Here is a 17,628-nt window from a genome sequence, read left to right on the forward strand (position 1 = left end):
ACGGTTTAAAATCATGTCTCCCCACTGCCTTCCTGCCTTTTATAAGGTGAAATCTGTTGTCCCGAACACCTTCTGTGTGACTGAGCTCCCAGCAACTTGAGTTTGAACCTGAGGAGTACTGGCAGACTTTTTGTAGGAGCACAGGGAGGAGCCAGGGAAGATTGAGGGAGGAGCATGCACCCACCTGAGGGACCTCAGCTGCCAGCATGCCTACACAGCAAGAGGACTCTTTCTCCTAAAAGCAGGCATTGTCTCCTGGAGTAAGGGGCATAGCTAGTTTACTCCAATAGAAATAAATGCCCCCAACCACAAAGCCCCCTGTATAATACTTCTGTGTCCCTGGGGTTCCCATCATCACTCTTTTCTAGCTGAGGGAGTTTTGGATCCCAGATCTCCTTTTAGGAGCAAATAACTTCTTTTCCCTCCTCAGGTTTGTGGATACCCCAAGGCTAGACTTCATGGAGAAATATTCCCTGATTGCCAACCTGAACCTTGGAGCAGCTGCAGTTTCTCCATGGACAGAATGAGAGGCTTTCTGTAACAGACATAACTGGCCATCATGGGGAAACTGATCAAGATGGGGGTGCAGGAGAAGCGGTTACTCTGGCCAAGGCGGCTTCATTGGAGTCGCCTCCTGTTTCTATTGGGATTGTTGATCATCGGTTCTACCTACCAATACCTGAGGAGACCCTGGGGCCTCCCCTCACTGTGGGCAGAAGTCTCTTCCCAACAGCCTATAAAACTGGCCAGCCGTGACCTCCCCAATGATGCGATGACGATAGTGAGCACTGACCCTCCCAAAGCTAGCTCTGAAATGGAGGCTGAGATGCTGGCACCCCAAGCCACCTTGGGCAGGAATCAAGCAACACTTAGAATGACAATGGAGAACACGCCCAGAACACCCAGAAGAATTGCCAAGATCACTCCACCAACACCAAAGAATCATCACAGCCCAACAGCAGCAGATACAGAAAGAATGAAGGAAAATACCCCAACCACACCAAGTAGAGTACTGAATCACTACACCCCAATTTCAAGCAGACAAACAGTAAAACATTATAGCCCATCATCCAGGGGAGAAATGAAGAGCTACAACCGAATTCAAGCCAGAGGTAAGGTGAAGAACACCCCAACCCCTCCTGGGGAAACTGTAGACACTAATGCACCATCCACATTCATGACAATGGAAACACGCCATGCGATCACCCCCAGGACAAAAGTGAAAGATAGTGAACCCATGGCAACTTATGAAATATTGGAGACCAGCTCTCCCAAGAGGATACTGGAAGAAACCTCCTCAGCTACCCTTAAGAGAATAATTAAAAACACCCCACCTTTCCTGACCGAGATAGAAACAAATATCTTGACATCTCCAAGGAGAATAGCAGAAAAGAACACCATGACTAGCTCCAAAAGAGTGGGAAATAACAGCTCATCCAATCCCTGGAGGTTAGTGGGAAAGAACAACCAGACAACTCTTCAGGGAGCAGACCTGGAGCACACTTCAGCTGTGTCTGAGAGGCAAGTGACAAGAAGCACTGTGATGGGTGGCAGCCCAGCAAAAAACGAAGCCTCTACTGCTATCCGGAGTGTTAGGAATCCCTTGCCCAGAACCAGTGCACCCTCCATCAGGACAGCCTCAGCCACCATCCAGGAGCTGGCAAAGAAACCTTCTACAGCACCCAGGACCTCTGTAACCCACCAAGTCAGGACAAATCCCACCATCCAGATCCATCACTGTGTGGTTGTAGAACCAGCCCCAGCCACGCCCACCAGCCCATCTCCAAGCCTGACAACCTCCCTCTTCCCAGAGGTACCCGGTCCCAGTCCCTCAGCAATGCTTCCCAGTTGGCCAGACCATCCCCAGGGAGAGTACCCCCGGGACCTGTTCAGCGTGGAGGAACGGCAGCAGGGCTGGGTGATCCTGCATATCTTTGGCATGTTGTACCTGTTTGTGGCCTTGGCCATCGTGTGTGATGAGTTTTTTGTCCCAGCCCTAAGTATCATCACAGAGAAGCTGCAGATCTCTGAGGATGTGGCAGGTGCTACTTTCATGGCTGCTGGAGGCTCTGCCCCTGAGCTCTTCACCTCCCTCATTGGCGTCTTCATATCCCACAGCAACGTGGGTATTGGTACCATTGTGGGCTCTGCTGTGTTCAACATCCTCTTTGTCATTGGCACCTGCTCTCTCTTCTCCCGGGAGGTCCTCCACCTCACCTGGTGGCCATTGTTCCGGGATATCTCCTTTTATATCCTGGACTTGTCAATGCTCATCCTCTTCTTCCTGGACAGCCTCATCGCCTGGTGGGAGAGTCTGCTGCTGCTGCTAGCCTATGCCCTCTACGTGTTCACTATGAAGTGGAACAAGCACATAGAGGTCTTTGTGAAAGAGCAGCTCAGAAAAAGACCAGTGGCCAAGGTCATGACTCTAGGGAATCGCAGCAAGGTAAGGAAGTCTGGTTGGGCGTCTCTAACTGATTTGGAGGGGAAGGGGAGGGGGAAACCAGAGACTGAAGAGTGAAAGGAGCTGGGTCGGACCTGAAGTCATGGAAGATTCTGGTTCCCTTGCTGTTTATTCAACATTTACAGAGTAATTATGATGCGTCAGGCAATATGCTGGGGCCTTTGCAAATATGACCTTGACTCAATTCCTAATCATTCTATAAAGTTCTTATTATTATGAACCTCGTTAGCAGGAGATGAAATTGAGGCCTAAAGAAGTTAAATTGTTTGTTCAAGATCACACAGTAAACAGGCATTTGAATCTGACTAGGTCTTTGGAAATGACATTTGAGTTGGGCTTTGGAGAATGTTCAAGGAGATATGAGCAGGGAACATGCTAATCTCTTCCATGTGCATGGTGTTCAGGGTTTATGTAGCACCCTCACTTTCACTAAATCCTGTTAATTAACATTCTAGACTGTGGGGGGGCGGGTGGGAGTATTGGAGAGGGAAGGGGTTCTTGTTTTGTTTTGTTCAATCTGGAAGAGAATGGAGCCCCACTCATCCATTGACAAGCCAACTCTGGTTGTCTCTGTGTCTAATGGAGACCAGACACCAGGAACACCAATCCTGGATCTTCCTGGCCCAGAAGTTCCTTTTGAAGAACTTCTTTGTCCCTTTGAGGGTTTTTTCTCTGCTAAATTCATTGAATGATTCAATAATCTGGATGATTAGATTAAATTGGAGAAGGGACCTCTGAAAACTTATCCCAAAGCTTTTTATTCTTTGATATATTAAAGTAAGAGTACCCCAGATAACAGAGACCCCACTTCTTTCTGCTCCTTGTGTGCAAATAATACAAGGATGTAGCTACTTAATTCAGAACAGTTTCAATGAGTAGATAGGATGGAGACCAAACTCAGAAACAAGTCTGGGAGGTACCCTAGGCAAGGGAGATTAAAATTTAGAATTTTTGAAAAAACGTGTTCTGGTGAGAGACTGAACAGAGAGCCAGAACACCTGGCTCTAATTTGATCTTAGCTCTAATTTGATCTTACCTCTAGTTAACTATGTGACCTTGGACAGGTCTCGTTCCCTCTCTAAGGGAAATGACAGAGTCCAACTGATCATTAAAAGTTTCTGTTCAACTCTAATATTCCACAATAATTTCTGTGTTCAAGTGGGTTAAGTTCTGGCAGGACCCAGCACAAGCATTGTCTGATCTGATCAGCTGAGTTCCTTTTGCCTCATTTGTGGTGGTCCAGAAAGAAGAAATGTCAGAACTGGAGTCAGAATTCAGCCTCCTAAAACCCCACTCAGCACTATTTTTGAAGAGATGAGTGCTCCAGGAAGCCAAAGTCTATGAATTCTGAATCTTCTATTTCATCAGAACTAGACCATCAAAGCAAAGCTTGCTAAGCAAATGAAACATAATCATGACTCCAAAAGAGAATTTATAACCTACTAAAGAGAGTTCAAGAGCTTTAGCAGCAGCTCTTTGTCAACCAGTAAGCAGCATACTAATTCTGTTCATATCTATTTGTTGAAACAGATCCAGTGTGATTTTTAATTGACAGCACTGTTTTTTTTTTTTTTAAAGCAAGTTGAATTACAGAGTATACTTGAAAATAAACCGCTGTGTATTTAAAATTAAAATCCATAGGCAGGAGTTACCGATAAAATTAGTTCAAAATGCCAGGCATAGTGGTGCATGCCTGTAATCCCAGAGACTGGGGAGGCTTAGGCAGGAGGATCACAAGTTCAAAGCCAGCTTCAGCAATTTAGTGAGTCGTTTAGCAACTTGGCAAGACCCTGTCTTTATTTATTTATTTATTTGATTTTTAAAATTGTTTAGTTGTAGTTGGACACAATCCCTTTATTTCATTTATTTATTTTTATGTGGAGCTGAGGATCGAACCCAGGGTCTTGCACGTGCTAGGTGAGCGCTCCACTGCTGAGCCACAACTCCAGCCCCAAGACCCTGTCTTTAAATAAATAAAATATTTTAAAAAGGATTGGAGATGTGGCTCAGTGGTTAAGCACCCCTGAGTTAAAAAAAAAAAATAAAGAAAGAAAAATTAGTTCAAAATAATTCAAGCTATTTAAAAATGTTTTTAAGCTGGGTATGGTGGTGCATGCCTGTAACCTCAGCTTTTCAGGAGGCTGAGGCAAGAGGATCCTGGTCCAGGCAGGAGGAGCCTGATCCAGGCAATTTAGTGAGATCTCACCTCAAAATTGAAACTAAAAATTAAAAGGGTCGGGGATGTAGTTTAGTGGTAGAGCACACCAGGGTTTGATCCCCAGTACTGAAAAAAAAAGTTTTTAAAATACATGTGGATTTAGAGTTTCACCCCGGGGTTTCTTGTAGCTAGAGAGGGAGAGAGAACCACCCTTGCTTGTATCTTTGGCTGTGTTTCACTGGTGAGAGGGAAATAAATTATTCTGGACTTCACTGGCAATCTAAGGGCAAGCTATTCTGTTTTGAATTCATGAAGCAACTCTATGAAAAGCCAATGTTTGATCTAGTAAACCGTGAGAATATTCATTTCAACTTAAGTACCCACCCCTGTAAAGTGTTTTACCTTAACTGTGAAATTTTAAGTATGGAAATGAACATACCTTGTTCACTCTCTCACACTTATTTACTGGTTCATTCCTCACCCTGACTAAGGGGTCTCTTCTTCAGGCATCACCTGGAGAAAGTCAGGGGCCAAGGAAACGGCGCTTCTTCAATCAGACATGGCTCCAATGTTGAGGAGGTCAGAGAAAAATAGAGAAGGCAGAGTGGTTGAGAGCCAAGCAGCAGGGATTGGTAAGCAGAATCATAATCCTAGCAATTTGTGAAGTCTAAGCAAGGGACAGAGTGGAGGGCAGCATAAGCCAACTCCTCTTTGGAGAGAAACAGAGACAGAAAAGATACCTGGCCTCCACTTTCCTCTGCTGTCAGCCTGGGGTGAAGTATAAAGGAGATGATCACAACATCAAGTTCGTCATTGTCCCTAATGGGGAATTGAGCTTTGTATCTTCCAAAGGGTTTCTTGCAAAGGTCCATAAATATTTGGTTTGGTTTCTTCAGAAACCTATCAGTCCAGGAATTGTAATTAGTGAGAGGAAGGAGTCCATGCTTGTAGAGGACCTATTCTACACATTCAGTAGCTCAACAATTTGTCATTAAATACTACAAGATTAGATTGTTCTACCTATTTTGTGAATGAAGAAACAGAGGCTCAAAGAGTATAAATAACAAAGTCAAAGTTACTCAATTACTTGATAATCTTACCTCTGATCATGAATCAGTGTGTCTGGATTTTAAGCCAGGCACCACCGCTAACTGTCCCTGACACCCTGGGCAGGTCAATGCAACTCAACATACCATTTAGTAAACACCTAAGTGAAAAGCAATGTGAGAAACAAAAAGATTGAATCTTTCAATAGAAGGGACAAACAGAGAGAAAATTAAATGTGATGGAGGGACCCTTGTGCAAAGTGCTTGCTTTTCAAACAGGCTCATCTGTACACTGAGCAGAATGAACTCATGCATGGGTTGGCAAACTTTTTCTGTAAAGGACTAGACAATAAATACCTTAGGCTTTGCAGGCCGTACAGTCTTTGTAACAACTACATCCCTGCAGCATAGCAGCTACAGACCATAAACAATTGGGAATGGCTACATAGTGTTTTCTAAGAGTAAGAGCAAGGCACTTGCAGATATTTTCCCACCTGGACAACTTGGAGACATACAATCAGCAGAGTATGATTTATTTTCTTAAAATATTTTTTTAGTTGAGATGGATACAATACCTTTATTTATTTGTTTACTTATTTTTATTTGGTTCTGGGGATCTAACCCATTGCCTTATGCATGCTAGGCAAGTGCTCGACCACAGAGCCACAACCCCAGCCCAAATGATTTATTTTCTCACTGAATATTCACCCAGTAGATACCTGTTGAGTTTCTGAGCTGGAGGACCTTTTACCTTACTTTTTGTTCTGCTCTGAGTATCCAGAATCAGAATAAAGATTTTCTTTTTTCCTTCTTTCTTTTTTTTCTACATATGAATATTTCCAGAAATAAACAAATGTTTTAGTATTGATCATAGATATGTAGTAGTTTAGAGTTTTTCCTTTGACAATGTCTGAAAAAAAATTCAGTGCTAAGAATATTTCAGACATCACTGTTAAATTGACATATATCGGTTGGAGGATGCTTTCTGTGACCACAATAAGGAAATGGTCAGTGTTAGTATACTTATCAACATAGCTCTCTTTAAAGCTTTATACCTGTTTTGAAGCTCTTGATGTATTTGTTCTTGCCCCAAATGATAAATCTCTGATCTGCCTTGACTGTGCACATGCAGAGTCATAGAAAGTCAGAAGATAGCAAAGTGAGGTGCCAGACTAACTGAAAGCCTTACTGGTATTTGAAGGACGATGGGTTCTTCTTTACATGTGGAGTCAGGAGATTAGTTAGGAAGGGCAAGCCATCTGAAGGAAGGTAGTCCCGTAGCAAAAAAGGGGTTCAAGCCAGGGGCTGGGATTATGGCTCAATGGAGAGTGCTTGCCCAGTACACAACGGTACTAGGTTCAAACCTCAGCACCACATAAAAATGAAATACATATTGTGTCTACCAATAACTAAAAAATAAATATTTAAAAAAGTTTTAAAAAGGGATTCAAGTCAGGAAATGGGCCTTGTTTGGGTCCTTTTGGAAATCCCATGTTCACCTTCTGCCCCCAAGAATACCTCAAAATGTGGAACTCTAGGGAAAGTCTGCCATTTGTTCCTGAATGCCCTGAGGGCTATTATCTTCCTGGCAGTATTTATTTATTTATTTTAAAATAGGTCAACAAGGGCTGGGGTTGTGGTTCAGTGGTAGAGCACTCACCTAGCACATGCGAGGCCCTGGGTTCAATCCTCAACACCACATCAAAATAAATAAATAAAAGATATTGTGTCCAACTAAAAAATAAATATTAAAAAAAGTCAATAATATTCCAAGAAGACAAACCAAGTCAGTGCCTCTGTAATGGTGATTCTCCCATCTTGTGGGGTTCACATCTGTCCCAAGCACTCCTACCAGTAGCAGCTCAGCCAGCTCCTGTAGTGGAAATAAGGAGGCTCTGACAGGAAGTAGCCTTCAGGGGCCTAACTGCCTCAGAGAGCCCCGCCCATCTAGTCTCCAGGAATCCCCTGTGCTACCAAGGAGCCCATCTAGCCTGGGCTAAGGGGTTCCCTCCTTCAATTCCTTGAATAGTAGTCAGTTTCCTGACAATTGGAATTGTCAGGAGAAGATGGTAAGAGTAGAATTATTTTATTTTTTGAGATGCGGACTTGCTATGTTGGTGGGTCTTTAACTCCTGGGCTCAAGTGATTCTCCCACTTCTGCCTCCCAAGTAGCTGGGACTAGAGGCACCTCTAGTGCCTTTACACCCACAGCAGAATTCTCTCTCTCTCTCTCTCTCTTTGGTACCAGGGATTGAACCCAGGGGTGCTTAGTCACTGAGCCACATCCACAGTCCTTTTTATATTTCATTTTGAGACAGGGTCTTGCTAAGTTGCTTAGGACCTTGCTAAGTTGCTGAGGGTGACTTTTTTTTTTTTTTAACTTCATCTTTTAAATCTTTTATTTTACAGATAACTATTGCATAAAATTTGAAAATTTGGAATCCAGAAAAATTGGAAATGTGTAAGGAAGAAAATAAAACTATTTATAATTTTATCACCCTAGTAACATGTTAATCTTGACTTCTAGACTTAAAAAATTTTTTTAAAATATCTTTTTAGTTCTACATGACAGTAGAGTATATTTTGACATATTATACATACATGGAGTATAACTTCCCATTCTTGTTGTTGTACAAGTTGTGATGTGGAGTTACACTGGTCATATATTCATATGTTAACATAGGAAAGTTATGTCTGATTCATTCTACTGTGTTTCCTATTCCCATTCCCCCTCCCTTCCCCTCATTAGTCTAATCCAAAAAACTTCTGCCCCATTCCCCCTGCCTTATTATGTGTTAGCATCTGCATATCAAAGAGAACATTCAGCCTTTGATCTTTTGGGACTGGCTTATTTCACTTATCATGATAGTATCCAGTTCCATCTATTTACTGGCAAATGCCATAATTTTATTCTTCTTTATGGCTGAGTAATATATACACACAATATTCCATTGGATATATACATAATGGATAGAATGGATGGATAGAAAAAAATGTGGTATATATATATACACAATATTCTACATTTTTTCTATCCATTCATTTGTTGAAGGGCATCTAGGTTGGTTCCATAGCTTAGCTATTGTGAATTGAACTGCTATGATATTGATGTGGCCGTGTCACTATAGTATGCTGATCTTAAGTCCTTTGGTTATATGCTGAAGAGTGGGATAACTGGGTCAAGTGGTGGTTCCATTCCAAGTTTTCTGAGGAATCTCCATACTGCTTTCCAGAGTGGTTTCACCAATTTGCAGTCTCACCAGCAATGAATGAGAGTACCTTTCCCCCCACATCCTCACCAACATTTATTGTTACTTGTATCCTTGATAATTGCCATTCTGACTGGTGAGGCTGGCTTTTAACATGTGATCCTCCTGCCTCAGCCTCCTTAGCTCCTGGGATTACAGGTGTGTGCCATCTTGCCCAGCAGAATTCTTAATTTTAAGATTATATACTTTCAGTGTTAACCTGATAGTGAGTGCTAATAGATGACAAAAGGAATGCCCAAAAAACTAATATGAACAGCAAAACTCAAACATCTGATCATGCCTAGTCCAACAGTTTGCTATTTTCATGGATATTTATATGTCCATCATTGAGAGTTTACATGCATTCATACAACACAGTAATATTTTCTCCTTGTGCATATGGTGATATTTCATATAAAGTTAGATATTTGTGGTGTTCTACAAAGAACAGCATGATTTCTCAATGCTCTGCTCCCTGAATTGATTGGAAATAAAACCAACAAGTATTTTTTTTTATTGTGGGGGAGTGGGCATATAGATGATAAATAAATAAAAGAAGTTAAGAAGATAATTTCAGAGTATGACAAGCACTATGACAGAAATAAACAGTGAATGTGATGGAAAATGACTGTACAATAGCTGTCTTTATAGGGGGAGGCCTTTTTGGGGTGTGAGGAGAGGTATAAATAGAGATTTTCAGAATGAGAAGAAAACTGGGCAAGGATTTCTGGAAGAAGAAATAGCATTTGCAAAGGCTCAGAGCTGGAAGGAATTTGGCATGAATGAAGAAGGTTAGTGAGTACAGGGAGAATGGTACAGGATACCTCTGGAGAGGAGGATGGGAGCTGGCAATCATATATTGAGTTTGAATTTTATTTGAAGCTCAGTAGGGGAATGATATAATGACAGTACTGTTTAAAAGGTCCCTCTGTAATTGCTGGGTAGAAATCGAATTGTAGGTATGTGAAAGTGGAAGCAGGGAGTTCAGTTAAAAGGCTGTTACGGGGCTGGTGTTGCTCAGTGACAAAGCACTTGTCTAGCATGTATAAGGCACTGGGTTCAATCTCCAGCACTGGGGGGAAAAAAAGCAGCTATTATGAGAATCCAGCAGTATATATTGACAAAGTAGTTTCCAATTATTTGTGGGAGACACATTGCCAGATCCCCAGTGGATGACTGAATCTGGGAATAATATCAAATTATATGTATAGCATTTACTTGATAATTTCTCATTGGCGAATTTTTGAATATTCAGCATTAATACTCTTGTACTTTTGGGACCATTATTAAATAACAAAACACTGGCACACAAGCACTGTGATATACCAAGATAGTCAGTCTGATAATCAAGAGGGCTACTAAATGATTAACTATATACAGTATGGATACACTGAACAAAGCATGATTCATGTCCCAGGCAGGATAGAGTCAGGGTGAGATTTCATAACACTATTCAGAACAGTGTGCACTTTAAAACTTATAAATTGCCTATATCTAGAATTTTCTATTTAATATCTTTAGGCCATAGTTGAACACAAGTAACTGAAACTGAGGAAAGCAAAACTGAGTAAGTGGGGAGATGATGACTACTATTACTACCATGCGCCCCACCCCCCGTGCACACACACATATCTTTAAGAGATGTTTTGAAGATGGAGTCATCTGGATTTGGTGATGAAGTGAATGTAGAGGGTGAGAGAGTGGGAGAAGTCAAGGATGATGCTGAGCTTTTCAGCTCATGCGGTTGAAACAGATGACTTGAGAAAGGATAGTTTTAGGAAGAAACTCAGGAGCTCCCAGTATGAAATGGTGAGTTAGGGCATCTACCCACTCACCTCCAAGTAAATATTGTCCGGGAGGCAGTTAGTTATATGAATAATTCTGGAGCTCAGGAACAAGGTCTGGGCTGGAAGTAAAAATCTGTGAATCCCCAACAAATGTATGGTAATTGAAATCAAGGCTGACCAAACCAATAAATAAAAAATAAAATAGAAAACAACACACACACACAAATAAGGGTGACCCATCCTTCTCTGAAAGATGAAAGAAATAGCCCAGGACCAAGCCCTCAAGAACCCCAACATTCACTCATCTTGAAAACCTTTGGTGAGGCCTGTGTCAGATCTGGGATATGGTGATAGAAATCAGTCATATTCCCAGGTCTCAGGGAGCTCAGCCTAATGGTGGAACCAGAGGTGATACAGGTTCTTTATGGAACCTGATTCTTGTCAAGAAAAAGGATATAAAGTCATTGCTACAAAACTGGGTACAAGTCTTGAAAGATGTATGTGTAGGCGTGAGAGAGACCCTGAAGTTTAAGCCTCATCAGCTACACAGTGAGTCCTCCTCAGTGTGGAAGACAGAGAAGTAAAACCAACAGTTAGTGTCATGTGTAATGATGTTGGTCAGTGCCAAGGGATCCATGCTGCAGGAGCAGATAAGACAGTCAGAGAAGGCTTTCTAGAGGAGGTGAAGCTTAGCTGAATCTTGAAGGACAGGCAGCTTACTGACTGAGTTGGGGTCTTGTAGGCTTGTGCAAAGGCCAGAGGAATGAGAGAGCACAAAGAGGTGATAGCTGTGCTTTCCAGAATGGTGGCTGCGAGCGACATGCAGCTTAGACACTTGAAACACTGCTAGTCCAATTTAAGAGGTGCTGGAAATATAAAATATACACCAGGTTTCAAAGGCTTATTATGGAAAAAAGGATGTCAATTACCTGAATATTTTTTTGTATTAACTGCATGGTGAAAGGGGTGAATGAGGCTCAGGCAATGAGACGCCCTCCTGAGGACAGGGGGCTCTGGAATGCAGGGAGTGGGCAGTGGTGTGCTTTGCTCTGATGGGTGGAGAATGAACCAGAAGAAGAACAGATCAGCAGGCAGAAGCCTGTTGCATGTGTGTAGGCAGAGGAGGGGAAAGACCAGGCCAAATCCGAGAACTTTCAAGAACTAGGTCTGATGGCTAATTGGTGCGGGTGTGGGCTCTGAGGGAGGGAGAGGGAGGAATCTGGGAAGTTCCAGGTTTGCAGTACAGGAGAACATGGGCTCAGGGGAGACAGCTCAGTGAAGGGCCACAGGGAAGAGTGTTCCTTCTGGAGTGTGGCCTGGGTGCAGGCAGAACTGACTGAGGACTCAGGATATGTTTGATAAATGAATGTTTAAGAAAAGATCACAGACTAAAGTATGTGGTACAGGAAGTGCATAATGTACGTTCTAGAAAAGAAATTGCTACATCAGTGGGAGATAGAAACTGGAGGTCAGGAGAACAAGCCTCTGAGTGCCTGCCACAGTTTTCTACCCCAGGTTCCCATAAATAGCAGCAAGAGACCCATTCCTCATTCCCAGCCAGAGGCATCTCCGGTGCTAAGGTATTTGGCTGACATAACACACTTATGGGTTTCCTCTTCCCCTTTGCTATTTTAGTTTTGTAAAGAGGAGGTGAGAGTGATTAGATTAAAGAAAGAGGAGGGAGGACAGTGTGACACGAGAGGCAAATGTAGCAATGTGTGCAGATAAGGGATATTCAGAAAGGAGCTCCTTGACAGAACTGCTAAATGGAAACTGGATGCAGTGTTGCAGGCCTGTAATCCAGCAACTGGGGAGGCTGACACAGGAGGACTGCAAGTTTGAGGCCAGCCTTAGAAACTCATCGAGTCTCTCTGTCTCAAAATAATAAATAAAAAGGGCTGGAGATATAGTGCCTCTGGGTTCAACCCCTAGTACCAAAACCAAAACCAAAACCCTGCTAAATGAACCCCTTGACCACACCCAAATTAGACACTCAGTTACATCCAGTTGAAATGTCAATAATTTGAAAGAGAGCTACTAAAAAATACAGTTTTGACCTCATTTCCCTATTTATGCTGGAAAAAGACCCCTCTAAATGGAGATTAGGGGATCAGGAAGGTTCTGTCACTATTTTTATGAGTATGGATGAGTCATGAACTCTTCATGTCAATTTTTTCACCTATCAAAATAACAGTAATAATACTAGCCCTGTTTATTTCACAGTTAGCATTACTGATTAAGAAAATGTAAATAGTTTTAGAAATTTAGAGTGCATTCTGAGGGTAGCCATGAATGAAGAACCCACAGAAAAATATTTGACTTGAATAAATTTGAATGGCAGAGAAGTAACTAAGGGTGTGTACCATGGGGCAAAGATCAGTCTCTGGCCCCTCTGTGGACAGAGTCAGCTATCCCAAAGGATAAGCCTGGCCCTCGACATTTCTTTGCCTCTAAAGAGAATTCACTGGGTGAGAGTCCAACACGATAAACAGGATATCCCAGTAATTTTAAAGGTGTGTCATGAAGTAATTTGGGGGGTTTCTTAAAATGCGTAGTGTTTGCTTTTTTTTTAGATTACTTTTTAATATATTTTTTATTTATATATGATAGCAGAATGCATTACAATTCTTATTACACATATAGAGCACAATTTTTCATATCTCTGGTTGTATACACAGTATATTCACACCAATTCGTGTCTTCATACCGGTACTTTGGATAATAATGATCATCACATTCTACCATCATTTCTAACCCCAGGTACCCTCCCCTCCACTCCAACCCCTCTGACCTTTCTAGAGATAGTCTATTCCTCCCACGCTCCTACTCCCTATCCCACTATGAACCAGCCTCCTTATATCAAAGAAAACATTCTGTATTTGGTTTTTCAGGATTGGCTAACTTCTCTTAGCATTATCTTCTCTAACTCCATCCATTTACCTGCAAATGCCATGATTTTATTCTTTTTTATTGCTGAGTAATATTCCATTGTGTATATATGCCACATTTTTTTAATCCATTCATCTATTTTTTTTATTTACAGATTGCAGAATCACATCAGTTACACATCCACATTTTTCATAATGCCATATTAGTAACTGTTGTATTCTGCTACCTTTCCTATCCTCTACTATCCCCCCTTATCCATTCATCTATTGAAGGATATCTAGGTTGGTTCCACAGTTTAGCTATTGTGAATTGTACTGCTATAAACATTGATACGACTGTAGTCCCTGTAGTAAGTCCTTTGGGTGTAGACAGAGAAAAGGGATAGCTGGGTCAAATGGTGGTTCCATTCTCAATTTTCCAAGGAGTCTCCATACTGCTTTCCATATTGGATGCACCAATTTGCAGTCCCACCAGCAATGTATGAGTGTGACTTTTCCCCACATCCTTGCCAACACTTATTGTTGTTTGTATTCATAATAGCTGCCATTCTGACTGGAGTGAGATAAAATCTTAGAGTGGTTTTGATTTGCATTTCTCTACTTGATAGTGATGATGAACATTTTTTTCATGTATTTGTTGATTGATTGTACATCATCTTCTGAGAAGTGTCTCTTCAATTCCTTGGCCCATTTATTGATTGGGTTATTTGTTTTGTTTTTATTTTGTGTGTGTTTAGCTTTTTTAGTTCTTTATATACCCTAGAGATTAGTGCTCTATCTGATGTGTGAGGGGTAAAGATTTGCTCCGAAGACGTAGGCTCTCTATTCACCTCACAGATTGTTTCTTTTGCTGAGAAAAAACTTTTTAGTTTGAGTCCATCCTATTTATTGATTCTTGATTTTAATTATTGTGCTATAGGAGTCTTATTAAGGAAGTTGGGGCTTAATCCCACATGATAGCTATTAGGGCCTACTTTTTCTTCTATTAGACACAGGGTCTCTGGTTGTATTCCTAAGTCCTTTATCCATTTTGAGTTGAGTATTGTGCATGGTGAGAGACAGAGGTTTAATTTCATTTTGTTGCATATGGATTTCCAGTTTTTTCAGCACCATTTGTTGAAGAGGCTATCTTTTCTCCAATGCATGTTCTTGGCACCTTTGTCTTATGTATGCTAATTGTAGTTTTGTGGGTTAGTCTCTGTGTCCTCTATTCTGTACCATTGGTCTACCAGTCTGTTTTGGTGCCAGTACCATGCTGTTTTTGTTGCTTTTGCTCTGTAGTATATTTAAGGTCTGGTATAGTGATACCACCTGCTTCACTCTTCCTGCTAAGGATTGCTTTAGCTATTCTGGGTCTCTTATTTTTCCAAATTTCATGATTGCTTTTTCTATTTCTGTGAGGAATGCCATTGGGATTTTGATTAGAACTGCATTAAATCTGTATATTGCTTTTGGAAGTATGGTCATTTTGATAATATTAATTCTGCCTATCCAAGAGCAAGGTAGATCTTTCCATCTTCTAAGGTCTTCTTTGATTTCTTTCTTTAAGGTTCTGTAATTTTCATTATATAGATCTTTCATTTCCTTTGTTAAGTTGATTCCCAAGTATTTAATTTAATTTTTTTTTGAGGCTATTGAAAATGGGGTAGTTTTCCTTTCTGAGGATTTGTCATTGATATACAGAAATGCCTTTGATTTATGGGTGTTGATTTTATATCCTGCCACTTTGCTGAATTCATTTACTAGTTCTAGAAATTTTCTGGTGGAATTTTTAGGGTCTTCCAGGTATAGAATTATATCATCAGCAAACAGTCCAGTTTGAGTTCTTCTTTTCCTATGTGTATCCCTTTAATTTCTCTCGTGTAATTGCTTTGGCCAGTGTTTCAAGAACTATGTTAAACAGAAGTGGTGAAAGAGAGCATCCTGTCTTATTCCAGTTTTTGAGGGGATGCCTTCAATTTTTCTCCATTTAGAATGATGTTGGTCTGGGGCTTAGCATAGATTGCCTTTATGATGTTGAGATATGTTCCTGTTATCCCTAGTGTTTCTAGTGTTTTGAACATAATGTGGTGCTGAATTTTGTCAAATGCTTTCTCTTAGTCTATTGAGATTATCATATGATTCTTATCTTTAAGTCTATTGATGTGATGAATTACATTTATTGATTTCTGTATGTTGAACCAACCTTGCTTCCCTGGGATGAATCCCACTTGATCATGGTGCATGATCTTTTTGATATGTTTTTGTATTTGATTTGCCAGATTTATATATATAATTTCATTTCTTCATTTTTATGTGTTGCTGAGGATCGAACCCAGAACCCTGAATGTGCTAGGTGAGCGCTCTACTGCTGAGCCACAACTCCAGCCCTAATTTTGCCAGAATTTTATTGAGAATTTTTGCATCTATGTTCATTAGAGATATTGATCTAAAGTTTTTTTTTTTTGTTGTTGTTGTTGTTTTGATGTGTCTTTGTCTGGTTTTGGAATCAGAGTGATATTGGCCTCATAGAATGAGTTTGGAAGTGCTGCCTCTTTTTCTATTTCTTGAAATAAATTGGAGAATATTGGTATTAGTTCTTCTTTAAAGGTCTTGTAGAACTTGGCTACATATCCATTTGGTCCTGGGCTTTTCTCGGTTGGTAGACTTTTGATGGCATCTGCTATCTCATTGCTTGAAATTTATCTGTTTAAATTGTGTATATCATCCTGATAAATTTGGGCAAGTTATATGATTCTAGAAATTTGTCGATGCCTTTGATATTTTCTATTTTATTGGAGTACAAGTTTTCAAAATGCACAGTGCTCGCTTTATATTCAGACTGATTCTTTCTACTCTGACTTATTAGTTTGTGTGTTCATTCATTCATTCATTCATTCATTCATTCAGCAATGTATGTCCAAGCACTCAAGTCTTTCCTGTCATTTAAAACTTGATTTCCACCTACTGCAGAACTTTCCAGGCCTGCTCGGCACAGAACGTTCATCTCTGACTTTTGTGTCATGAACCACATTCTGCTTTGTTTTGCATCTGTTATATTTGTCTCAATTCCTTTCTGGATAAAAAAAATCCATGTCCTGGACTTCATTTATCCCTAAAGTCAATAGCATGACACTATATAAATAGCAGATACTCCGTAAATAAGAACTGAATGAATGAATTGGATGGGTGGGTGGGTGGCCTTGGATCAGGTACTATTTCTGTCTTTTCTGAGCTGAACAGAGTAGGAAGTGTAGTGTATACACTTCTGATTTAGCAGTGAAGGTTGGTGGGGGAGGGAAGCAATGGAAGGTGAAGAATTACTGGGGCAACCATTAGTGATCTGCTGCTTGAAGTCAGTACTGGAGGCCCCTTGGGAGTATCTACTCATCTGGCTCACCTTTACTGAGCACTTACTGTGGACAAGATACCATGCCACAAGTAATAGAGATGATTATAAGTTCACTGCATGGCAAAAAAAAAAAAAAAAAAAAAAAAAAGAAAGAAAGAAAGAAAGAAAGAAAGAAAGAAAGAAAGAGGAGTCTAGCTGGGTAGACAATGCATATGTGTGAAAAGTTAAACAATGAGTTCAAATAGTATTTCAAGGTTGTGAATGCAAAGTAGCAAATTACTGCGGGCTGAATGCTTTTCTTTGTCGTGCGTGAACTGTCTAGGGCTGTCCCACTTCCTAGCTGGCTGCTCCACACTGCCCACAAGACACTAGCTCTTATCTGATCACACAGTTGGATTTTAATATCACAAAATGTGCTCACTGTTGCTATGCAACATTTGAAGAGAAACATATAGTGAGCTGGTAGGGCTGGGGGCTGGGTTGTGGCTCAGTGACAAAGTGCTTGCCTAGCACATATGTCACTGGGTTTGATTTCAGCACTACATAAAAATAAACAAATAAAATAAAGGTATTGGGTCCATCTACAACTAAAAAAAAAAAAAAAAAGATTTGAAAAAAGAGTGGTGGGAGGGCTGGGGTTGTGGCTCAGTGGCAGAGCACTTGCCTAGCGTGTGAGGCACTGGGTTTGATTCTCAGCACCATGTAT

At 40.9% G+C, this 17,628-nt stretch overlaps 1 protein-coding gene across 1 annotated transcript in view; it reads left to right on the forward strand.

Annotated features, from left to right (window-relative positions):
- The first annotated feature begins 559 nt into the window (after positions 1 to 559).
- Slc24a1 (solute carrier family 24 member 1) overlaps positions 560 to 17,628 on the forward strand; it is a 35,728-nt gene continuing 18,659 nt past the window's right edge. Inside the window, exon 1 of the mRNA XM_076850970.2 lies at positions 560 to 2,446. Within this exon, the coding sequence (XP_076707085.2) occupies positions 560 to 2,446 (1,887 nt within the window). The remainder of the gene's footprint in view (positions 2,447 to 17,628) is intronic.

Source organism: Callospermophilus lateralis, chromosome 3, assembly GCF_048772815.1.
Source record: "Callospermophilus lateralis isolate mCalLat2 chromosome 3, mCalLat2.hap1, whole genome shotgun sequence".
Classification (NCBI taxonomy): domain Eukaryota; kingdom Metazoa; phylum Chordata; class Mammalia; order Rodentia; family Sciuridae; genus Callospermophilus; species Callospermophilus lateralis.